The 22,524-nt window shown below is 39.2% G+C and overlaps 2 protein-coding genes and 1 non-coding gene across 4 annotated transcripts; 1 reads left to right on the top strand and 2 right to left on the bottom strand.

The window, feature by feature from the left end:
* Positions 1–673: 673 nt before the first annotated feature.
* LOC119367473 lies at positions 674–4,893 on the bottom strand. Its single transcript, XM_037632975.1, has 3 exons — positions 4,637–4,893; positions 4,111–4,208; positions 674–1,539 (listed from the first exon to the last, which is right to left on the bottom strand). Exons 1-3 carry the CDS (start codon positions 4,784–4,786, stop codon positions 894–896), a joined length of 894 nt encoding a protein of 297 aa, XP_037488872.1. The 5' UTR covers positions 4,787–4,893; the 3' UTR covers positions 674–893.
* Positions 4,894–8,291: 3,398 nt separating this feature from the next.
* On the bottom strand, positions 8,292–13,441 carry LOC119367454 (heparan-alpha-glucosaminide N-acetyltransferase-like). 2 transcript variants are annotated; one of them, XM_037632963.1, is made up of 13 exons: positions 13,209–13,438; positions 12,977–13,114; positions 11,885–11,966; positions 11,681–11,757; positions 11,475–11,581; positions 10,900–11,032; positions 9,978–10,094; positions 9,757–9,848; positions 9,527–9,593; positions 9,308–9,386; positions 9,124–9,215; positions 8,811–8,954; positions 8,292–8,620 (listed from the first exon to the last, which is right to left on the bottom strand). In XM_037632963.1, exons 1-13 carry the CDS (start codon positions 13,407–13,409, stop codon positions 8,480–8,482), a joined length of 1,470 nt encoding a protein of 489 aa, XP_037488860.1. In that variant the 5' UTR covers positions 13,410–13,438; the 3' UTR covers positions 8,292–8,479. The 2 variants fall into 2 exon arrangements, with proteins under 2 accessions (XP_037488860.1, XP_037488866.1); XM_037632969.1 differs by lacking the exons at positions 9,527–9,593; positions 9,757–9,848; positions 9,978–10,094 and having other exon boundaries at positions 13,209–13,441.
* Positions 13,442–13,520: 79 nt separating this feature from the next.
* TRNAT-AGU lies at positions 13,521–13,594 on the top strand. Its single transcript has one exon. It is a non-coding gene; the product is annotated as a tRNA-Thr (tRNA).
* The last annotated feature ends 8,930 nt before the right edge of the window (positions 13,595–22,524 follow it).

Raw genomic sequence — 22,524 nt, forward strand, 5'->3', positions numbered from 1 at the left:
AGGTCCGCAGATCCGCAAATCCGGCTGTCCGCCGACGCAAGGGGGAGAGGGGAGCCCTCGTGCGTGTGGCGGCCTTTCGACGAGCTCCTGCCGGCTGCTTTCGCCGGAATCTTGGGCGGCGGCCCGGCGGCGAGGGGAGGTGGTTGGTGGGGAAAGCGCGGGCTGAAATGTCCCCCCACCAACCGCTTCCTGCTTATATGCAGGGCACCGCAGCGGCGAGGGGGAAACCCGTGAATACGCGGGTTGGGGCCGAGATTTTGCCGCAGCCCTCAAAATTGTTTGCGGGCCGGGGCGGGATGCGGGGTCTCATCGGGCAGGTTTTTGTCCGGCCCGCATTTTGGCGGTTATTTTGCGGGTCGGAGCGGGATGTGGGGTCTGCTAGAGTTGCTCTCAGGCTTTAGTTTGAGGAGAGTGCTAGTTAAATGTTCGCAGGAGAAATTATATTCTACCATGCACATGATTTTGATATTTGTGCCATGTTTTCTACTCTGTCAAATTTTGTTTTGTTTCATAATGTTACATAGTTTCATGTTTTTTTCCTTTTCTTCTTTTTTCAGTGTATTGTCATGTCTATTTGTCTACCAACGAATAAGAACGCACACTATGATACACTCTGAAACGAGAAAAAACCCAAACATCATGTAATGCTTTCAAACGTTGAAAAAATCAGAAAAAACATTGCATGCACGGATATACTATAAATCACTCTCCGCAAGACTTTTTCGTTCAAACAGCAGACAGGTACTCAAATGCCACAATTTCAAAATTGCGGAAAGCAGCCAGATTGCAACAAATCCAACTGCATAGAAAATTACAACAGCAAAAAACCTGATCTCCCATTGCCATAATTAATACTACAACAATTGCATGGTGTGATTGCACTCTGATAGTACCTATCTAGTTTTATCCATGCTGGCGTCAGAATTACCTTGGTTATCATCTTCTTGCTTGAACTTGGGGCCACTCAAGACATCATCAGCTGTGCAGCCGTCGATGTAATCGATATCATGCTCCTGCCGCCCATAGCTGTTTTCAGCCCCCTGGTAGCCACTAGCTTCATTATCAATTGATTTCCTGCAAGATGGTCTTTCTGGCCCTCCCAAATCTTCCAGATGCTCATGACCATGTTCATCATCATGCTCATGGACATGTTCTTGCTCCTGCCGGCTGCCGAATGATGGGTCGTACGCATGGGGACCATGCACCCTCATTTGCACCGACCTCAGTAGTGCCGTTCGCCTCAGGTCCGCGCCATGGCACATGTCATTGGGTGAAGACGGGAACCGGCCTTCATTCTCAGAGCCACGCCGAGGGTGAGAGCAAGCCACGGATGAGAGGGAGCAGCTGGGGAGAGGATATGGGCTTGATGGTAGGAAACTAGCTTGTGGTTTCTGGAACCGGTGAGGAGATGACATTGGACTAGTTGATGGGCTGACCATTGCATCACCTTGACTCCCGTTGGGGTTTAGTTGTGTGTCGAAGTACCGGTAGTCATCTGAGTCTTCTGACATTGGTGAGTATTGGGAGATTATTTCGTCCCTGAAAGTGACAAATAGGAAAAGACATTATAACATGTGCACCATAAGAAATATAATTGCTGAGAAAGAACAGCACCATTTTACCTACTGAAATAAGTCCCACAATCAATTGTATCAAATATAAAAAGACGGATCCAAGAAAAGAAAAAAAGACCTGGGAAAACTAAGAAACAAGCAATAATTGATCTTTGATGGTTCCAAAGTGTATCGAAGACAAATGGAACACATATAGTTATATAAGTATTCTATCCTCAAGCAGACTGCTTATGACCATGGCTCCTAAATGGATAAGCGTCTGGCGAGAAGACATTGTGGACAACAATATTCAGAAGCATTCCTTAAGTAATATTCTTAATTATATCATGATAGCTTGACATGTTCTAGAACATGCTTATAATGATTCAGTAAGTTAAATGCTTACATGTGGATGCAATCATCGAGCAATAAAGTAGAAGGATCAGATTGTATCCAGAAGCTCCAGATTAGTCATAAGCATATAGATGGAAGACTTTGTCCAGATTATTCACTATTCATGCTGTGTATTACAGAAACATCGAAATACAATTGTACCGCAAATACATTAGAACCAACCGTACCGTTACACGTAATATTAATTCCTAGATGCTTAATCATACTATGGAAATCAGCATGAACATTGTAAGGAGTTCTGACAAACTACGCTAGTCATCTTATAAAATATTATAGTGTGGTCGCTGTTCTAGAAAATGCAGCAATATTGTAAACATAACTTTTAGACAAGCTGGAGAAAGAGATGAATGGATGAAAATGACACCCTCACTATTTTAGATTCAATAGAAACCACACCGGAGTTACCATCCCCAAATCTTTTTTTTTATGGTCAAGTAATTGCTGAAATATTTGAAACAGAGGCCACACCACAGCCCTGTTTGTCGTAATCTAAAACCCAAGGATATTGACCGCATTTCTCAAAAGATTAAAGAGAAAATTAGGGTGTTTACAATTTTATAGAGAACTGTATGGATAAGATAGAATAATAGATCCCTTTTAGGCAAAAGATGAGCATGTCATAACTGAAATAGATACGGAACCACAAAAATATTTCATTCGTCCTCTCACATAATAGAGCTTCTTTGATTCACAGGATTCCAAAAAAATAGGAATATGAAAAACACAAGAATGTGATAGGATTGCACGTGCAAAACAGAGGATTGTGAAAACACGGGAATTTTGTGGAATTGGGTGTTTGATTCGGGGGAACATTAAAGCACATGAATCCTAAGAAGCTTCAAATCAAAGCTTAAACACATGCAAAGGTAATATCATATTTTTTTATGCAACTTATTATGGCCTTTGCCTTGTTCTTTGTGCATAGAAATGCAAAAAAAAAGTCTGCGTGGATGGTAAAATTCCTTTGTTTTTCCTTCGAAAACCACACCAAAGGAAAAATTCCTCCATTAACAATGTCAAAAAGGAATTTTCTATTACATATTTTCCTCCACTTTTCCCATGAATCAAAGAGGCCCTACATTAGCTGCTGATTTTTTTTTGAAGATCAGCTGCTGAATTGGAAAATAACTAGAGGCTAACGCGCGCTTTGCCGCGCCATTCTTCACTCTGAGATTAACTCTTTTGTATCAAGTAGATTATTGTGATTGGTTGTTTTCTTTGGATTTTATATGTGTTGAATTGTGCTTTAATTATGTTTTGATGGTGTTTTCTCTTCATATATAATGTCAGTGTTGTTGGAGACTGTATTTGTCTCCAGGGGAGAATGAAATTGTTTGGTGCATGGTTGTGGTGTATTTACACGTTTAGGCTGTGGTGTCAGTTGATGGTGGTCGTCTGAGCCTCTTGAGAGCTCCTATTCCATGCTACAACCGTGAAATTGTTGCTATAACACTCACATATGCGAACCCACGAAGATCATGCCCGCTCAGCTTGTCTCCCTGCTCCTCTTGCTCACTTAGTTTTTCTCGCTCGCCTAATGCTAGCTAAGAAAAAAAATTGACGATCATTTTCCATTTGAAGAAGTTAGTTTAATTAAAAGATTTTCAGTAATTTCAAAATATATTACGAAATTTAAAAACCATGAATTTTGCAAAACATTCACGAGTTCGAAATATATTCATGGATTTCAAAAAATATTCACAAATTAAAGAAATTTTGAATTTCAAAAGTGTTCACAAACTTTAAAAGTGAGCGTGAACTTCGAAAATATCCATGAATGTAATAAATATGAATGAATCTAAAAAATGTTTGTTTTTTAATGTTTACAAATTTTATTAAGCACTTGTGAATTAAAATGTGGAAAATAAAATATAAAAGAAAAGGACAAATAAAACCAAACAACAAACAATCTTACAAGTGGGGCCTTCACCGACCCGGCGACCCCACAACCCGTGAAGCACCACAACCCTTCAAATCATGGGAGCTTAGTATCTCTATAGATAGATTGATAGTAATCCTACCGAATACTACGAGATCGAAAGAGTATACATCATATATATCTTGGATTTCTGAGACCCGCTTTTCGACAAACGATCAGAGATGTAAACATGATGAAATGTACACGGAATCAGAGCACACAAACCTGATACAAGAGGAACTCTCCGACCTCGCAGGGGACTCCATGATGTTGTCGGCAAGCGAATCTCCAACAGAGAGCCCATTCAGGCTGGACGCCATTATCTGCACTAGCACAGCCACCGGTCAGCTGATAAAGCAACAATATTCAGGGGGGAAACAGAAATGTTGTTCAGTATAGTTTCCCAAGAACTTAAGCTATTTGAGAACCGGGAATCTATGTAAATGATACAAAGCTCAATTCTAATCCGGATAGCAGAAGAAGATAGAGAAAGGGGAAACCAAGGAAGACGCAGAGTTAGAGATCAGTAAGAACGAAATTCAGCGCCAGAAACCAAGGAAGCCCGTCTCTCTCGTACTGGAAGGATCACGGATCAAAGGAATCGCTAATCGACGCAACGAGAGAAGAACTCTGTTCATGGAAGCTATAAACCGCCGAGAATCTGAAACAGAAAGCCGTTTCCCCAAACTGATTCAGGCCCAAACCAAGAACCATGGGGAGGCACAGCCATGGAGACTGAAGGGGCGCCGACCTCGCTGAGGTACCGCTTGTGGGAGTGGAGGTTGTCCACGTACACGTCCTCCTCCGGATCCCTCCCGCGCTTTCCGCCACCGCCGCCGCCGCCAACGCCGGAGGAGGAAGGCGGCGACATTGCGGCGCCCTCGCCGCTGCCACCCGCCATCCGCGCGGCGCGGCGCGGCGGCACGGGTTGCTGGATTGGCTGCTTCTTGGAGGTGAGGGTGGGAGCTAGAGAAGAGTCGAAGGGGAAAAGTGAGGGGAGAAAGCGTTGTCTCGTTTCCGCTCTCCGAGTGCACAAAATCCCAACTCGCGTGATTTTAGAAAGAATTGTTTTCTCATGAAATTTATACACATATTTTTAGAAAGAATTGTTAAGGTTTTCGTGAAATTTTAGGAAGAAATGTTTTCTCATGAAATTTATACAAAAATCCAGTGAATTTGCTGCAAAAAAGAGAGGTTTTTTACTTTTTACTGAGTTCGGAGATGAATTACTAGAGAAATCTCTCTCTCTCTCTCTCTCTCTCTCTCTCTCTCTCTCTTTTCTGCTCTCCGAGTCTAAGCACAAAATCCCAACTCGCATGATTTTAGAAAGAATTGTTTTTTCATGAAGTTATACACAAATATTTAGAAAGAAATAGTTTCTCATGAAATTTATACAAAATACCAGTGAAACTGCTGCAAAAAAAGGGTTTTTAGAGCTGAGAAGTGATGTAAAATAGAGCAGCTGCCCAAAAAACGTTTTTTAAGGACATTTGAGCCAAAAAATGACGGTTCAGCAGCTATCCTATCTCTATATTTTTGTTCTCAGTTCAAAGTAGTCCTAAAATTTGGGACATGGAGTATCTGCTCCCGAGCTTAAATGCTCCCTTATTAACAGTAAAATCAAAAAAATAGTAAAAGAATTCAGAACATTCTAAATATTTTTGGTAAACTTTGACAAATGTTTAGTACGCTTTCAAAATTTCAGCACGAAATGACATTCATGGAAGGCATGGCAAAAAAAATTGATGTTTCAAAAATGCCAGTTTTGAAAACATTTTGGTGTTGATTTTCCACACGTTTCACAAATGTTATTTCGTGCTGAAGTTTTGCAAGTATACAAAACATTTGTCAAAGTTTACCACAACAAAAATTCAGAATTTTTATATTTTTTACTATTTTTTATTTTACTGTTCATCAGGGTGCATTTGAGCTCAAGATCAGAAATCAATCCTTTTTGCATGTTATACTACTTGACCCTCCTCTTCTATGCATGCATAGGTTTGAGCGGAGCTTGAAGCGTGATAATGAATCTAAGCACAAGATCACGCCTACTCCATCCGTGCTGTCTCGTTTCCGCTCTCCGAGTTTAAGCACAAGATCATGCCCACTCCATCCGCGAAGGAAGCATGGAGCTCCCGGAACCTCCGGCCTCCATCTTGGAGCTTCTGGCCCCTGAAACTTCCGGCATCCCTCGCGTGCAGCAGTGCAAACTCTTGGAAAGCTCGGAACTTCCGGCCCCTGTCTGCGCGCAGCGAGTTGGGCGCAACCCATGTTCCCCTCCTCACTTCCCCCTTCTTGGCTTGGACTATATATATAGCCTTCCCTCTCCTCCATTCTAGAGTTAGCTAAGATTAGAACCAAAACTATAGAGCTTAGCTCATGTATGATGTATCACCCCTTGTGGAATTACTCCTTTCATGGAGATGGCTCTTCTCATGGAGACGAAGACCTCCTCTTGAGGGGATGACTCCTTAGGAGTACAAAGGACTCCACTTGTGGAGAAGGATCCCATCATAGGATTATCAAGACTCATCTCTCCTAGAGATTTGGACGAACTGCTTATGTATTTTTTTCTTTGTTGTTGTTAGATGCTTGTGATCTATCTCGTTGCTTGTGATTTGAGTGCCTTGTGTGTGGATCTTTTCCAATAGAGTGCTTTCCCCCTTGTGTTCTTCATGTTACTCCTCAAATCCACCTCTAATTCATGAAGATTGGGCAAACAAGGGTTTGGCCCTACACCATTTGGTAGCAAGAGTAAGGTTGCCACGAATTGAAACCCACACCTCTCCACTTTCTACCCTCAGTTCAAAGTTTTAAGCCCTAATTCGAAAAAATTCCACAAAAATAGCCATACCAAATTTCTTGTGATCTGTTGTTCCTTGTGGGTTTTTGTTGATTTAGATCCGTAGATCTAGTGTTTGGCACGTGAATCTGCCTTTTCTTTGCATCACTAGCCTCAATTTTTCTTTTTCTACTTCATTTTTGCCCTGAAAATCGAGTTTCTCTGCCCCAAAACTCAAATCTGAAATTTGGAGTTCGACCTCGTAGTTCTTTTATGAACCCTGGACCTTCTGGGCACCCCCGGAACTTCCGGGCTAAACAAGAGGTTGCAAGTTGCATCGTAATTTTAGCATTGCCCCCATTCTTTGTTTTTGCTCTAATTCATGACCCCAGACTTTGATTTGAGAGTTCTTGGGGAGCATTCTTGGGCACGTTCTAAAGCTATCGACATGCCCGAGGCCCTTATATAGGTTTCCACATCATTTGGCCAAGACAAAATTGGAGGTTCTTAATCAACACCGAGACCCCCTCCACAGATCATCATGCTCATGCCACCAGTTCATCACCAACACTTCCTCAGGATGACTATCTTGTACCTCTCCATCGACTACATCAACCAACAACGCTCGACATCGACGACGACCATTCATCCCTTTGACACCAAGAACTGGAAGCAAGGTCGGTTACCTCCGATTTCGTAAAGGATGTGTGACAAAGGTATTCATTCTGTCACAAACTTTTCCTTCCTTACCATCACTTTGATAGCCTCACCATCTTTGCGATTACCTTCGTACCTATTGAGACTAGATATCCGAGTATTGTCGGGTTTCGCAAAAACGTGAGCACCATAGTGATACGATATCATCTTGTCACATCATTTGGTATATCATATAGTGCGCTGAAAATCATTGACTATGCACTCCCAATAAATTGTATGTTTGAATTATATATTTTTTACTGCAATAATGTTTATGTTTAAATTATGTTTTTTTTCTCATTTTACTTGTGTGTTATATTAATTGTTATGTATATTCGTATTGTTCAATGATTGATGTACATGTGTTTGCATGGATTTGAGGTTTTGAAAGTGGAAGATGTGGATGCCAGGGTGGGCATATAGGGGGTTGCCGGCTCCATGGACATATAGGGGTCAAATTTGCCCAGTCCGGGCTCTTAGGGCATGGCCAATGCTCCACCGTAGAGTGATGCCCCAACTATCCACGTAGGATCGGATGGTCCATCATGCTGCTTGCAGGCCAAAGCGGCATCCTGCAGAAGAACCGAACTCCTCGCTGAGAAAGGTATGAAAGAGAGGGGAAAAGCAAGCCAGCGACCTGCTCTGCTCACGACCATTCCCTTCTAGGAAACAGAATAGTGAAAACGCTGACGAGAGAGAAGGAAAAGGAGCTTATCAATGATGGCAGCTTGGGGTCACGGGTTGGGGACATGCTAGATGAAACCACCGTCCTCTCCGTTTCGTGCACACGTGGAGCATGGGGCAGCACATGTGGTACATGCCCTTAAGCAGCCCTGTCGAGGTGGCGAGCATTGCATCACATGATAGTACTCTTCCTAACCATTTCCCCGCAAATAAAAAAGTTACTGTGCACTCTGCAAGAAACAAAAAGAAGTATACTGTGGTGGACAGGACCTGCATATATTGTACTCCCTCCGTAAAGAAATATAACAAATGTTACTACAGTTTCAGGTAATGCAAATGTTACATCGTGACAGACCATGTCCAAACACATCGATTTAGCAATCCAATATTTACAGGGAAAGTGGCTATGTCAAAGGGTCATAACAAATGTTACTACAGTTTCAGGTAAATGCCTTTCATGTGGAGGAAGCAGGCGGCCAAGCACCAGAAGATGATCTCCACGAGGACGAAGGCCAAGGTGCCCCAACGTTTCGAATGGAAGATGGCCTGGAGCAGAGACTCCGTGGCATCCACCTGAAAAGCAGTTTTTTTTTCTGGGTTATCTCTCATGAAACCGGGTGCTTCAGGGGTAACAGCGGTGGGTAATTTTCCGAACCGATAAATGCGTGACCAGCATGATACTTGGTGTGCGCGATAAATTGGCATGAGCTCTACATGATCTACAACAAATATGGCAAGAGATGCATATGCATCAAATACATACCAGGTTGTTCTCTGGTGACCGCCAGTAGAACCCTTGAATAAACGTAGGGAAGAGCTCACAAGCTGCCAAGACATAGACTATAAGCGCATTCATGCCCAACCACTGGAACAGAATTAATGGCTTCTTGATGTGGATAACATCGACCTGAGAAACATATAGGTTGTTAGATTTGAATGAATAGACTTCATGATGATCTAGTTTGTTAGATTTGGTTCCAAAGTATTGTGGGAAAAAGAAGGTGATATCAAGATTAATATGATTGAGAATACCAATGTTACAGGCAACAGCCTGGACCAAAGATTGCACAACTTACTATGCAGTATAGCAGCAACAGAAGGAACCCAGATACTCCACCAGCCAGCAGCATGTAGCTCACAGTATACAAAGGCTTGCTGAAAGGCATACCTAAAGACCAACAAGCCGTCAGCACAGAAATGGAAGGTCTAATTTGAATCATGGTTCCCCGCATGTCACTCTCCTGTAGAATGCAGACTCACCTAATAATTGTAATAAAAATCCTGAGACTGTTAGCACCGTTGAAGCTAGCAGCCATGACATCATTCGCTGTGAATGAGTCTGCAGCAGAAGCAAGGTTAGAGAAATCTGGAAATGTCTCTTTGTTTCATTCATAATTCTGTTTTGCTCAATAATGAAGGTTCCAACAGACAAGCACATGGTTGAAAACTTGAAAATGTACTGCATTTCAGGTGATGTACCTTGCAATGAATCAAGACATGACCAAAATGCAAACCAACAAAGCAACTCACTGCAGCCATCAATGTACTGCGAAACCAGGTGGAAAGAAAGATGGGGGTCACAACCTGATTTTTCTAGGAGAGATGTCAGTTTTCGTACTTGTTTAACATTAGTTGGGATGATAAAGAAGCCTGGTATGATTAGGTATGCAATCAGCAATTAATTAATAACAGAAGCTATATATAACTACCTTAATAAACCCTCCGGGTCAAAGGGAGCCAGGCACCAGTTTGGCGCATTCGGAGGAAGCGGTCCATAATCAGGGGAATTAATACTGCATTCCTATGGTTGAATGAAAAAGAGAAATTTGATCCTTAGGATATATTACAGAACTTCTATCCTATGGAGAAATTGTCTTAAACTCTTTGATGCTGAAGTAAAAAAATAGCATCCTAAGCCTTAAATCAAAACCTTAGTTCTTTTGTACACTGGGTTCTTGTACAGGTGACTTTCCCCAAGCAAAACCCGATCTACAAAGCCAACTGCATTGCAAGGTGGTCCAAGACTACCTCTAAGTCCACACTGGATCTGCAAGTTAACAAAACAAGTGCAACAAACAGGTACGTAAGTGCAACAACATAGATATGACGATGTTCAGTTGTTTGAGGCTAAAAATAAAAGAGTGAAAGGCCCAACCAGGGAGGGGAGAGGGGTTAATCATGGTGTGGCATGTAGTGGTAATAGTACGCGACTTGTGTCTATCAGGTAGTTGGCAGAAATGCTGGTAGAACCGGCACTTAGAAAGTCGGTTGACATTTTATTAATATGATTGAATAATCAAGTTTGAACTCCTGGATCCCCAAGGTAACCAGCCGGGAGACCCCATTTTAATTAAAATTGTGTTTGAGATTGAGTTTGAGTGAGCAAATCCCCACTCAGTTTCCAACAAGGTGTGGTACTAGTTTCTTTTATACTAGGTGTACTAGCTTAGGTTCTGTTGCCTACCAAACCAATTCCAAGGAATTTCCAAGAACAAACCAATTCGACAAAAGATGATGGACGCTGAGATCTGAATCTTAAATTTATATCAATCTTATCAATTAGCTTTCCAAATTTATTTACAAAGAGAGTCATTCCTCACTTAGTCAACAGGCAACAGTGTCGAAGTGTATTTACTGGGAAATATATCAAGTGCCAAAATTGAACTGCGGCAGCTTGAGTAGCCACGTCAATTCAAACATATCACCACATACAAACAATTATCACGTGACGTAAAAATCATAGTGTTAAAAGTACATAATACTACATCATCCAAAACAACTTCAGAGCATACATCCTAATATCTTCAAATAGAACAAGGTAATTAGGTCTAACTGAGACATTCTCATCTTACCGTTTTGAACCCAACATCATTGGTTGGATTTGAAAAGGTCGAACTGCTAGTCTGAACTTTAAATTCCCAGTTTGGAACATATAGGCCAAATACCAAGCCAATGTACAGAGCTGAAATCATTATGGCCATGATCCTTCAGAAGATAAACAGAAGTGAGTACTGGTACTAGTGTATAGCATGTTCTGTGTTCAGAATAATTCTTAGTAATTCCATACAGCTTATCTCATCCAAAGTACACCCAAGTTACAAGATTTGTACATTTTCTGACTAACAGCAGGAAGTTATCTAATCACAAACATACAGCACGGCAGAGGAACCAAAATTTGATATAAAAGGCCTCATAAACTAAAGACAACAAAATTCTGAAACAGGCAATGAAACATGCTATTTTATACAGTATCACTGAAAATAGTATTTTGAGGCAGAACTTGGTTTACTGAATCACAGGAAATAGCAAGAGCATAATATAAAGGATAGGATTCATAATTCCAAAAGGCTTAATACTAATTCATGAAGAATGTAGATAGTGTAAAACCAAATATTTTCTTAATAAAATGTTACCATTATTGACTAACCACTCCACGAAGTACTTCTTCACAAATGATACTGGCGAATCCACCGAAGTATTGTTCACAAGCCAAATCTCAGAAATTGCTGCTAGAAAGTATCCAATAGCTATTCTCTACCAGAAGCAAAATGGCAATTAGAAAAGTTAAAATTCAGTAAATAGAAAGAAGACGAATACAAACTCGAAAATAAACATATGTAGTTTACGAATTACCTGTAGCACACCTAGCCATCGAATATGATCCAAATCAATGCCATAAGTTAATTTGTGCCATCCATGAATGTATCCTCCTAAAAGAAAAAAGTTTGTTTAAGCTAAACTCTAACACAAGAGAAATGAAATAAGACAGGTGAAGTGTCAAAAACGTTCTTATATTATGGGACGGAGGGAGTAGTAAAGAACTAGGATAAGTATGACCTTGCAAAATTACGCCCAAGATGAAAAGCTTGATAGCCCTACATGCAGCCTTCTTGGATGTTGCTATCTTGTTTGGTGTTTTCTGTAGTGCACCATCCATATTTGTCAGATGTTATTCAATAATGAGTTGGTCGATGGTTAAAACTGAAAATCAAACATCTAGGTGGAGATATGCAAATCAGTGGTATTCTAGGTAGAGCAGAACTAGCACAGGGAATAAGATTTTGTTCACAGCAACTGAAGTCCACTATCTAAGTGCCGTGGCATAGTTGAAGGTTTTAAGTACATAATTTCATAAAGAGAAATAGAGTTCCTCACATAACCCAGGACCTCACTAGTCCAACCTCTACAGCGATAATCATTAATTCCTAGTTCCCCGCTAAGGAATAAAGAGTATCTGATGATAATAATATACTTGGTATAGAAGCTAGGAATGAAAAGGTTAATTTTAGAAAGAAATGTTAGACAAACTCAACAGATTGCCCTACTGAGGTTTACAACAATTTGGCAACGAGAATACAACCCATGATCTCTTTCATCTTTTTTCCTTTTTTCTTTTTCGGGCGTATAATACATGATCTCAGTAGAGCAACTTCTACAATGAACCGTTGGTTCCCAGTTTCCTACTTTGAAATCATAGTTATCTGATGATCAAAATAGTTCGCACACTTAAAAAAGGCTTAAGCAAACTTTTGAGGAAAATGGTAGCCAAACTGAACGTTTTTGCTCTGTGAAGGTTTTACAAGGGTCTGGCATCCATGAAAATGGCAAAACAGGTCCTCAAACTTCATTTTGGAGAAGTTGTAGCGTGCTCAGGAGGCACTTTACAAAATATCAGCGGTTGCTTATGATAAGGTACAACAGGTGCAAAACATTCTGTAGGTTAGTAACAGTTGAAGACGCCCAAGGTTAAGGGCAAATGAAAAATCTAGCAAGCCTTGAACCATTTCCCGGTCCCTACAGCCCCAACCATTTGGTTATGTTCATATAGCACGACCATTTGGTTCTTGGGATGGTTATACACTTGTACTACATCGTTTCATAATGGTGAGCGGATAGTAGTAACTAGTAAGCATCAGTAATTCGGTATACCTTGAAGACGAGGGCGGCGGAGACGCCGATGATGAAGAGGAAGGCCGGCATGACGAAGTCCGCCACAGTCACCCCGAACCACGGCGCGTGGTTTATCCCCGGCCACGCCCCGCCGGCGTCGTCCACGAGTATCATCATCTGCTCAGGCGCAAGCAAACACGATTGGCACGCGAATCAGAAGAGAAACATACAAGCCTGTGGGAAGAGCCGAAGAGGTTAGGGTTCTACTGACGGCGACGGTGAGACCGCGGAACACATCGAGCGAGGCGACCCGCTGCGGCTTCTGCTGCTCGGGCTTCGCATCCGCCCCCGGCGGCTGCGGCCGCCAAGGGGATTCGGGGTATGGGAGGATCTCGCTTCCAGTCTCAAGGAGGTGGCGGCGGTCGTCGCCTTCATCTCCGTCGCTGGCGACGGCGACCACGGTGGCGTCCATTTTTGGGGATCTCCTGCTGCTGTCCTATGCAGAGCAGTATTGCAGAGGGTGTGGAAGACTGGACTAATCGATGTAGTTTTAAATATTCTGTGGACAAATGATTTCACGGCAGCTCTCGTAGCTCAGTTGGTTAGAGCACCCGTTTAGTAAGCGGGAGGTCTTGAGTTCAACTCTCAACGAGAGCAATTTAAATATCAGTTTATTTTTATCGTGAAACTCAATAGTAATTGATCTCTTTTCCCTCCTCCTTTTTCTTAAGTACTCCCTTCTATCTATATTAATTGTGATCAAATTAGTAATATTGTTAATTTATTTTCCACACAAAGTACGAACACAAATTTGCTTCATATAATCCTTGTGTGAATTTTCAACTCCCGATGAGAGCAATTTTAATTTCAGTTTATTTTTACCATGAAACCTAATAGTAATTGAACTCTTTTCCCTCCTCCTTTTTCTTAAGTACTCCCTTCTATCCATATTAATTGTGACCAAATTAGTAATATTATTAATTTATTTTCCACACAAAGTACGAACACAAATTTGCTTCACATAATCCTTGTGTGAATTTTCAACTCCCGATGAGGGCAAATTTAATTTCAGTTTATTTTTACCATGAAACCCAATAGTAATTGATCTCTTTTCCCTCCTCCTTTTTCTTAAGTACTCCCTTCTATCCATATTAATTGTGACCAAATTAGTAATATTGTTAATTTATTTTCCACACAAAGTACGAACACAAATTTGCTTCATATAATCCTTGTGTGAATTTTCAACTCCCGATGAGAGCAATTTTAATTTCAGTTTATTTTTACCATGAAACCCAATAGTAATTGAACTCTTTTCCCTCCTCCTTTTTCTTAAGTACTCCCTTCTATCCATATTAATTGTGACCAAATTAGTAATATTATTAATTTATTTTCCACACAAAGTACGAACACAAATTTGCTTCACATAATCCTTGTGTGAATTTTCAACTCCCGATGAGGGCAAATTTAATTTCAGTTTATTTTTACCATGAAACCCAATAGTAATTGATCTCTTTTCCCTCCTCCTTTTTCTTAAGTACTCCCTTCTATCCATATTAATTGTGACCAAATTAGTAATATTGTTAATTTATTTTCCACACAAAGTACGAACACAAATTTGCTTCATATAATCCTTGTGTGAATTTTCAACTCCCGATGAGAGCAATTTTAATTTCAGTTTATTTTTACCATGAAACCCAATAGTAATTGAACTCTTTTCCCTCCTCCTTTTTCTTAAGTACTCCCTTCTATCCATATTAATTGTGACCAAATTAGTAATATTATTAATTTATTTTCCACACAAAGTACGAACACAAATTTGCTTCACATAATCCTTGTGTGAATTTTCAACTCCCGATGAGGGCAAATTTAATTTCAGTTTATTTTTACCATGAAACCCAATAGTAATTGATCTCTTTTCCCTCCTCCTTTTTCTTAAGTACTCCCTTCTATCCATATTAATTGTGACCAAATTAGTAATATTGTTAATTTATTTTCCACGCAAAGTACGAACACAAATTTGCTTCATATAATCCTTGTGTGAATTTTCAACTCCCCATGAGGGCAAATTTAATTTCAGTTTAACTTAACATGAGACCTTGAGTTCAACTCTCAACAAGAGCAATTTTAATTTTAGTTTATTTTTACCATGAAACCCTATAGTAATTGATCTCAACGAGAGCAATTTTAATTTCAGTTTATTTTTACCATGAAATCCAATAGTAATTGATCTCTTTTCCCTCCTCCTTTTTCTTAAGTACTCCCTTCTATCCATATTAATTGTGACCAAATTAGTAATATTGTTAATTTTTTTCCACACAAAGTACGAACACAAATTTGCTTCATATAATCCTTGTGTGAATTTTCAACTCCCGATGAGAGCAATTTTAATTTCAGTTTATTTTTACCATGAAACCCAATAGTAATTAATCTCTTTTCCCTCCTCCTTTTTCTTAAGTACTCCCTTCTATCCATATTAATTGTGACCAAATTAGTAATATTGTTAATTTATTTTCCACACAAAGTACGAACACAAATTTGCTTCATATAATCCCTGTGTGAATTGTCAACTCCCGATGAGGGCAAATTTAATTTCAGTTTAACTTAACATGAGACCTTGTAATAGTTGATCTTTTTTCTCCATTTCCTTAAGTAGTCCCTTCAATTCATATTAATTGTGGCTGATTTAGTAATATCATGTGACGCCTCCGAAATTAATCGTGCACTAAACATCCATGCAACATGCATGAACAAGACCAGTTTATTATTACCATGAAACCCTATAGTAATTGATCTCAACGAGAGCAATTTTAATTTCAGTTTATTTTTACCATGAAACCCTATAGTAAGTGATCTCTTTTCCCTCCCCCTTTTTCTTAAGTACTCCCTTCTATCCATATTAATTGTGACCAAATTAGTAATATTGTTAACTTATTTTCCACACAAAGTACAAACACAAATTGTTGTTAAAAAATCAAACTATTGTCGGTTTCTGGTTTCTGCTTCATATAATCCTTGTGTGAATTTTCAACTCCCGATGAGGGCAAATTTAATTTCAGTTTAACTTAACGTGAGACCTTGTAATAGTCGATCTTTTTTCTCCATTTCCTTAAGTAGTCCCTTCAATTCATATTAATTGTGGCTGATTTAGTAATATCATGTGACGCCTCCGAAATTAATTGTGCACTAAACATCCACGCAGCATGCACGATCAAGACCAATGACTCATGGTATAATATCACAACACAACTCTACTACTCAAATTTAAACAAAGAAACAAAATATTACAAGCCAGGGTCGCAAGACCTGGTATTACACCAAGAGTTGGTGTGAGTATAAACAGTTACAAAGGTGCCTTAAAAAGGCAAAGACAATTTTAATTTCAGTTTATTTTTACCATGAAACCCTATATTGATCTCTTGCCCCCCCTCCTTTTTCTTAACTACTCCCTTCTATCCATATTAATTGTGACCAAATTAGTAATATTGTTAATTTATTTTCCACACAAAGTTCAAGCATGAATTGTTGTTAAAAAATTCAAACTATTGTCGGTTTCTGGTTTCTGCTTCATATAATCCTTGTGTGAATTGTCAACTCCCGATGAGAGCAAATTTAATTTCAGTTTAACTTAACATGAGACCTTGTAATAGTTGATCTTTTTTCTCCATTTCCTTAAGTAGTCCCTTCAATTCATATTAATTGTAGCTGATTTAGTAATATCATGTGACGCCTCCGAAATTAATCGTGCACTAAACATCCACGCAGCATGCACGAACAAGACCAGTTTATTTTTACCATGAAACCCTATAGTAATTGATCTCAACGAGAGCAATTTTAATTTTAGTTTATTTTTACCATGAAACCCTATAGTAATTGATCTCTTTTCCCTCCCCCTTTTTCTTAAGTACTCCCTTCTATCCATATTAATTGTGACCAAATTAGTAATATTGTTAACTTATTTTCCACACAAAGTACAAATACAAATTGTTGTTAAAAAATCAAACTATTGTCGGTTTCTGGTTTCTGCTTCATATAATCCTTGTGTGAATTTTCAACTCCCGATGAGGGCAAATTTAATTTCAGTTTAACTTAACATGAGACCTTGTAATAGTTGATCTTTTTTCTCCATTTCCTTAAGTAGTCCCTTCAATTCATATTAATTGTGGCTGATTTAGTAATATCATGTGACGCCTCCGAAATTAATCGTGCACTAAACATCCACGCAGCATGCACGATCAAGACCAACGACTCATGGTATAATATCACAACACAACTCTACTACTCAAATTTAAACAAAGAAACAAAATATTACAACCCAGGGTCGCAAGACCTGATATTATATCAAGAGTTGGTCTGAGTATAGACAGTTACAAAGGTGCCTTAAAAAGGCAAAGACAATTTTAATTTCAGTTTATTTTTACCATGAAACCCTATATTGATCTCTTGCCCCCCCTCCTTTTTCTTAACTACTCCCTTCTATCCATATTAATTGTGACCAAATTAGTAATATTGTTAATTTATTTTCCACACAAAGTTTAAGCATGAATTGTTGTTAAAAAAATCAAACTATTGTCGGTTTCTGGTTTCTGCTTCATATAATCCCTGTGTGAATTGTCAACTCCCGATGAGAGCAAATTTAATTTCAGTTTAACTTAACATGAGACCTTGTAATAGTTGATCTTTTTTCTCCATTTCCTTAAGTAGTCCCTTCAATTCATATTAATTGTGGCTGATTTAGTAATATCATGTGACGCCTCCGAAATTAATCGTGCACTAAACATCCATGCAGCATGCATGAACAAGACCAGTTTATTATTACCATGAAACCCTATAGTAATTGATCTCAACGAGAGCAATTTTAATTTCAGTTTATTTTTACCATGAAACCCTATAGTAAGTGATCTCTTTTCCCTCCCCCTTTTTCTTAAGTACTCCCTTCTATCCATATTAATTGTGACCAAATTAGTAATATTGTTAACTTATTTTCCACACAAAGTACAAACACAAATTGTTGTTAAAAAATCAAACTATTGTCGGTTTCTGGTTTCTGCTTCATATAATCCTTGTGTGAATTTTCAACTCCCGATGAGGGCAAATTTAATTTCAGTTTAACTTAACGTGAGACCTTGTAATAGTCGATCTTTTTTCTCCATTTCCTTAAGTAGTCCCTTCAATTCATATTAATTGTGGCTGATTTAGTAATATCATGTGACGCCTCCGAAATTAATTGTGCACTAAACATCCACGCAGCATGCACGATCAAGACCAATGACTCATGGTATAATATCACAACACAACTCTACTATTCAAATTTAAACAAAGAAACAAAATATTACAAGCCAGGGTCGCAAGACCTGGTATTACACCAAGAGTTGGTCTGAGTATAAACAGTTACAAAGGTGCCTTAAAAAGGCAAAGACAATTTTAATTTCAGTTTATTTTTACCATGAAAACCTATATTGATCTCTTGCCCCCCCCTCCTTTTTCTTAAGTACTCCCTTCTATCCATATTAATTGTGACCAAATTAGTAATATTGTTAATTTATTTTCCACACAAAGTTCAAACATGAATTGTTGTTAAAAAAATCAAACTATTGTCGGTTTCTGGTTTCTGCTTCATATAATCCTTGTGTGAATTGTCAACTCCCGATGAGAGCAAATTTAATTTCAGTTTAACTTAACATGAGACCTTGTAATAGTTGATCTTTTTTCTCCATTTCCTTAAGTAGTCCCTTCAATTCATATTAATTGTGGCTGATTTAGTAATATCATGTGACGCCTCCGAAATTAATCGTGCACTAAACATCCATGCAGCATGCACGAACAAGACCAGTTTATTTTTACCATGAAACCCTATAGTAATTGATCTCAACGAGAGCAATTTTAATTTCAGTTTATTTTTACCATGAAACCCTATAGTAATTGATCTCTTTTCCCTCCCCCTTTTTCTTAAGTACTCCCTTCTATCCATATTAATTGTGACCAAATTAGTAATATTGTTAATTTATTTTCCACACAAAGTACAAACACAAATTGTTGTTTAAAAATCAAACTATTTTCGGTTTCTGGTTTCTGCTTCATATAATCCTTGTGTGAATTTTCAACTCCCGATGAGGGCAAATTTAATTTCAGTTTAACTTAACATGAGACCTTGTAATAGTTGATCTTTTTTCTCCATTTCCTTAAGTAGTCCCTTCAATTCATATTAATTGTGGCTGATTTAGTAATATCATGTGACGCCTACGAAATTAATTGTGCACTAAACATCCACGCAGCATGCACGATCAAGACCAATGACTCATGGTATAATATCACAACACAACTCTACTACTCAAATTTAAACAAAGAAACAAAATATTACAAGCCAGGGTCGCAAGACCTGGTATTACATCAAGAGTTGGTCCGAGTATAAACAGTTACAAAGGTGCCTTAAAAAGGCAAAGACAATTTTAATTTCAGTTTATTTTTACCATGAAACCCTATATTGATCTCTTGCCCCCCTCCTTTTTCTTAACTACTCCCTTCTATCCATATTAATTGTGACCAAATTAGTAATATTGTTAATTTATTTTCCACACAAAGTTCAAGCATGAATTGTTGTTAAAAAAATCAAACTATTGTCGGTTTCTGGTTTCTGCTTCATATAATCCTTGTGTGAATTGTCAACTCCCGATGAGAGCAAATTTAATTTCAGTTTAACTTAACATGAGACCTTGTAATAGTTGATCTTTTTTCTCCATTTCCTTAAGTAGTCCCTTCAATTCATATTAATTGTGGCTGATTTAGTAATATCATGTGACGCCTCTGAAATTAATCGTGCACTAAACATCCACGCAGCATGCAGGATCAACACCAGTTTATTTTTACCATGAAACCCTATAGTAATTGATCTCAACGAGAGCAATTTTAATTTCAGTTTATTTTTACCATGAAACCCTATAGTAATTGATCTCTTTTCCCTCCTCCTTTTTCTTAAGTAGTCCCTTCTATCCATATTAATTGTAACCAAATTAGTAATATTGTTAAATTATTTTCCACACAAAGTACAAACACAAATTGTTGTTAAAAAATCAAATTTCAGTTTAACTTAACATGAGACCTTGTAATAGTTGATCTTTTTTCTCCATTTCCTTAAGTAGCCCCTTCAATTCATATTAATTGTGGCTGATTTAGTAATATCATGTGACGCCTCTGAAATTAATCGTGCACTAAACATCCACGCAGCATGCACGATCAAGACCAATGACTCATGGTATAATATCACAACACAACTCTAATACTCAAATTTAAACAAAGAAACAAAATATTACAAGCCAGGGTCGCAAGACCTGATATTACATCAAGAGTTGGTCTGAGTATAAACAGTTACAAAGGTGCCTTAAAAAGGCAAAGACAATTTTAATTTCAGTTTATTTTTACCATGAAACTGTTGGGTAACGTAGTAATTTCAAAAAAATTCCTACGGACATGCAAGATCATGGTGATGCATAGCAACGAGAGGGGAGAGTATGTCTACGTACCCTCGTAGACCGAAAGCGGAAGCGTTTATCAACGCGGTTGATGTAGTCGTACACCTTCACGATCCGTCCCGATCAAGTACCGAACGTACGGCACCTCCGCGTTCAGCACACCTTCAGCTCGATGACGTCCTCGCCTTCTCGATCCAGCAAGAGGGGCGAAGTAGCAGATGAGTTCTGGCAGCACGGCGTGGTGATGGTGTTCGTGAAGAACAATCTCCGCAGGGCTTTGCCTAAGCAGTACGAAAACTATGACGGAGGATAAACTAGAGGGGACAGGGTTGATGGCACATGGCTTGGTGTTTCTTGATGTGTCTTGGGTGCTAGCCCTACCCCTCTATTTATATGTTGAGCCTTGGGGTCGAAACTTGCAGTAAAGGCCTCCACAAAGTCAGTTTCACCCGAAAGGCAAGAGTCCTTCTCAGACTCCAGGGCCAGACGCCAGGGTTCCCGGCGTCTGGACCCAGACGCCACGGACCCTGGCGTCTGGCCCCTGGACTCCGCAAAACTTCCTTTTGCGCTTTCCGAAACCTTGTGGGCTTTCCCCTTTGGCCCAAATAAAGTGTTCTCGTACCCAAACATTTCGGGAAACATCCGAAACCCCTTCTGGTGAATTCCGGAACCCTTTCGGAGACCAAACACTATTATCCCATATATCAAACTTTATCTCCGGACCATTCCGGAGTTCCTCGTCATGTACGTGATCTTATCCGGAACTCCGAACAACATTCGGTTACCAACATACATAACTCATAAATACTATATCGTCAATGAATGTTAAGCGTGCGGACCCTACGGGTTTGAGAACTATGTAGACATGGCCGAGACACTTTCTCTGGTTAATAACCAATAGCGGAACCTGGATGCCCATATTGGCTCCTACATTTTCTACGAAGATCTTTATCAGTCGAACCGCATAACAACATACGTTGTTCCCTTTGTCATCGGTATGTTACTTTCCCGAGATTCAATCGTCGGTATCTCAATGCCTAGTTCAATCTCGTTACCGGCAAGTCTCTTTACTCGTTCCATAATACATCATCTCGTAACTAACTCATTAGTTAAAATGCTTGCAAGGCTTATAGTGATGTGTATTACCGAGTGTGCCCAGAGATACCTCTCCGACAATCGGAGTGACAAATCCTAATCTCGAAATACGCCAACTCAACAAGTACCTTCGGAGACACCTGTAGAGCACCTTTATAATCACCCAGTTACGTTGTGATGTTTGGTAGCACACAAAGTGTTCCTTAGGTAAACGGGAGTTGCATAATCTCATAGTCATAGGAACATGTATAAGTCATGAAGAAAGTAATAACAATATACTAAACGATCAAGTGCTAAGCTAACGGAATGGGTCAAGTCAATCACATCATTCTCATAATGATGCGATCCCGTTAATCAAATGACAACTCATGTCTATGGTTAGGAAACTTAACCATCTTTGATTAACGAGCTAGTCAAGTAGAGGCATACTAGTGACACTATGTTTGTCTATGTATTCACACATGTATTATGTTTCCGGTTAATACAATTCTAGCATGAATAATAAACATTTATCATTAAATAAGGAAATAAGTAATAACTTTATTATTGCTTGTAGGGCATATTTCCTTCAGTTTCCCACTTGCACTAGAGTCAATAATCTAGTTCACATCGCCATGTGATTTAACACCAATAGTTCACATCACCATGTGATTAACACCCATAGTTCACATCGTCATGTGACCAACACCCAAATGGTTTACTAGAGTCAATAATCTAGTTCACATCGCTATGTGATTAACACCCAAAGAGTACTAAGGTGTGATCATGTTTTGCTTGTGAGAGAAGTTTAGTCTACGGGTCTGCCACATTCGGATCCATATGTATTTTGCAAATTTATATGTCAACAATGCTCTGCACGGAGCTACTCTAGCTAATTGCTCCGACTTTCAAAATGTATCCAGATTGAGACTTAGAGTCATCTGGATCAGTGTCAAAATTTGCATCGACGTAACCCTTTACGACGAACCTTTTGTCACCTCCATAATCGAGAAACATATCCTTATTCCATAAGGATAATTTTGACCG

Source organism: Triticum dicoccoides, chromosome 1A, assembly GCF_002162155.2.
Source record: "Triticum dicoccoides isolate Atlit2015 ecotype Zavitan chromosome 1A, WEW_v2.0, whole genome shotgun sequence".
Classification (NCBI taxonomy): Eukaryota; Viridiplantae; Streptophyta; class Magnoliopsida; order Poales; family Poaceae; genus Triticum; species Triticum dicoccoides.

Bases quoted from the DNA above. Each gene is read 5' to 3' on its own strand.
- LOC119367454 (XM_037632963.1), bottom strand. From the start codon at position 13,409: ATGGACGCCACCGTGGTCGCCGTCGCCAGCGACGGAGATGAAGGCGAC. The intron at 9,849-9,977 runs GTTTTGATTTAA...ATTCAACCATAG, and splicing joins CAGTGTACAAAAGAACTAAG to GAATGCAGTATTAATTCCCC. The intron at 9,594-9,756 runs GTAGTTATATAT...CTGGTTTCGCAG, and splicing joins GACCCGGAGGGTTTATTAAG to TACATTGATGGCTGCAGTGA.
- LOC119367473 (XM_037632975.1), bottom strand. From the start codon at position 4,786: ATGGCGGGTGGCAGCGGCGAGGGCGCCGCAATGTCGCCGCCTTCCTCC. The intron at 4,209-4,636 runs GTCGGCGCCCCT...GTGCTAGTGCAG, and splicing joins ACAAGCGGTACCTCAGCGAG to ATAATGGCGTCCAGCCTGAA. The intron at 1,540-4,110 runs GTTTGTGTGCTC...TGTCACTTTCAG, and splicing joins GAGAGTTCCTCTTGTATCAG to GGACGAAATAATCTCCCAAT.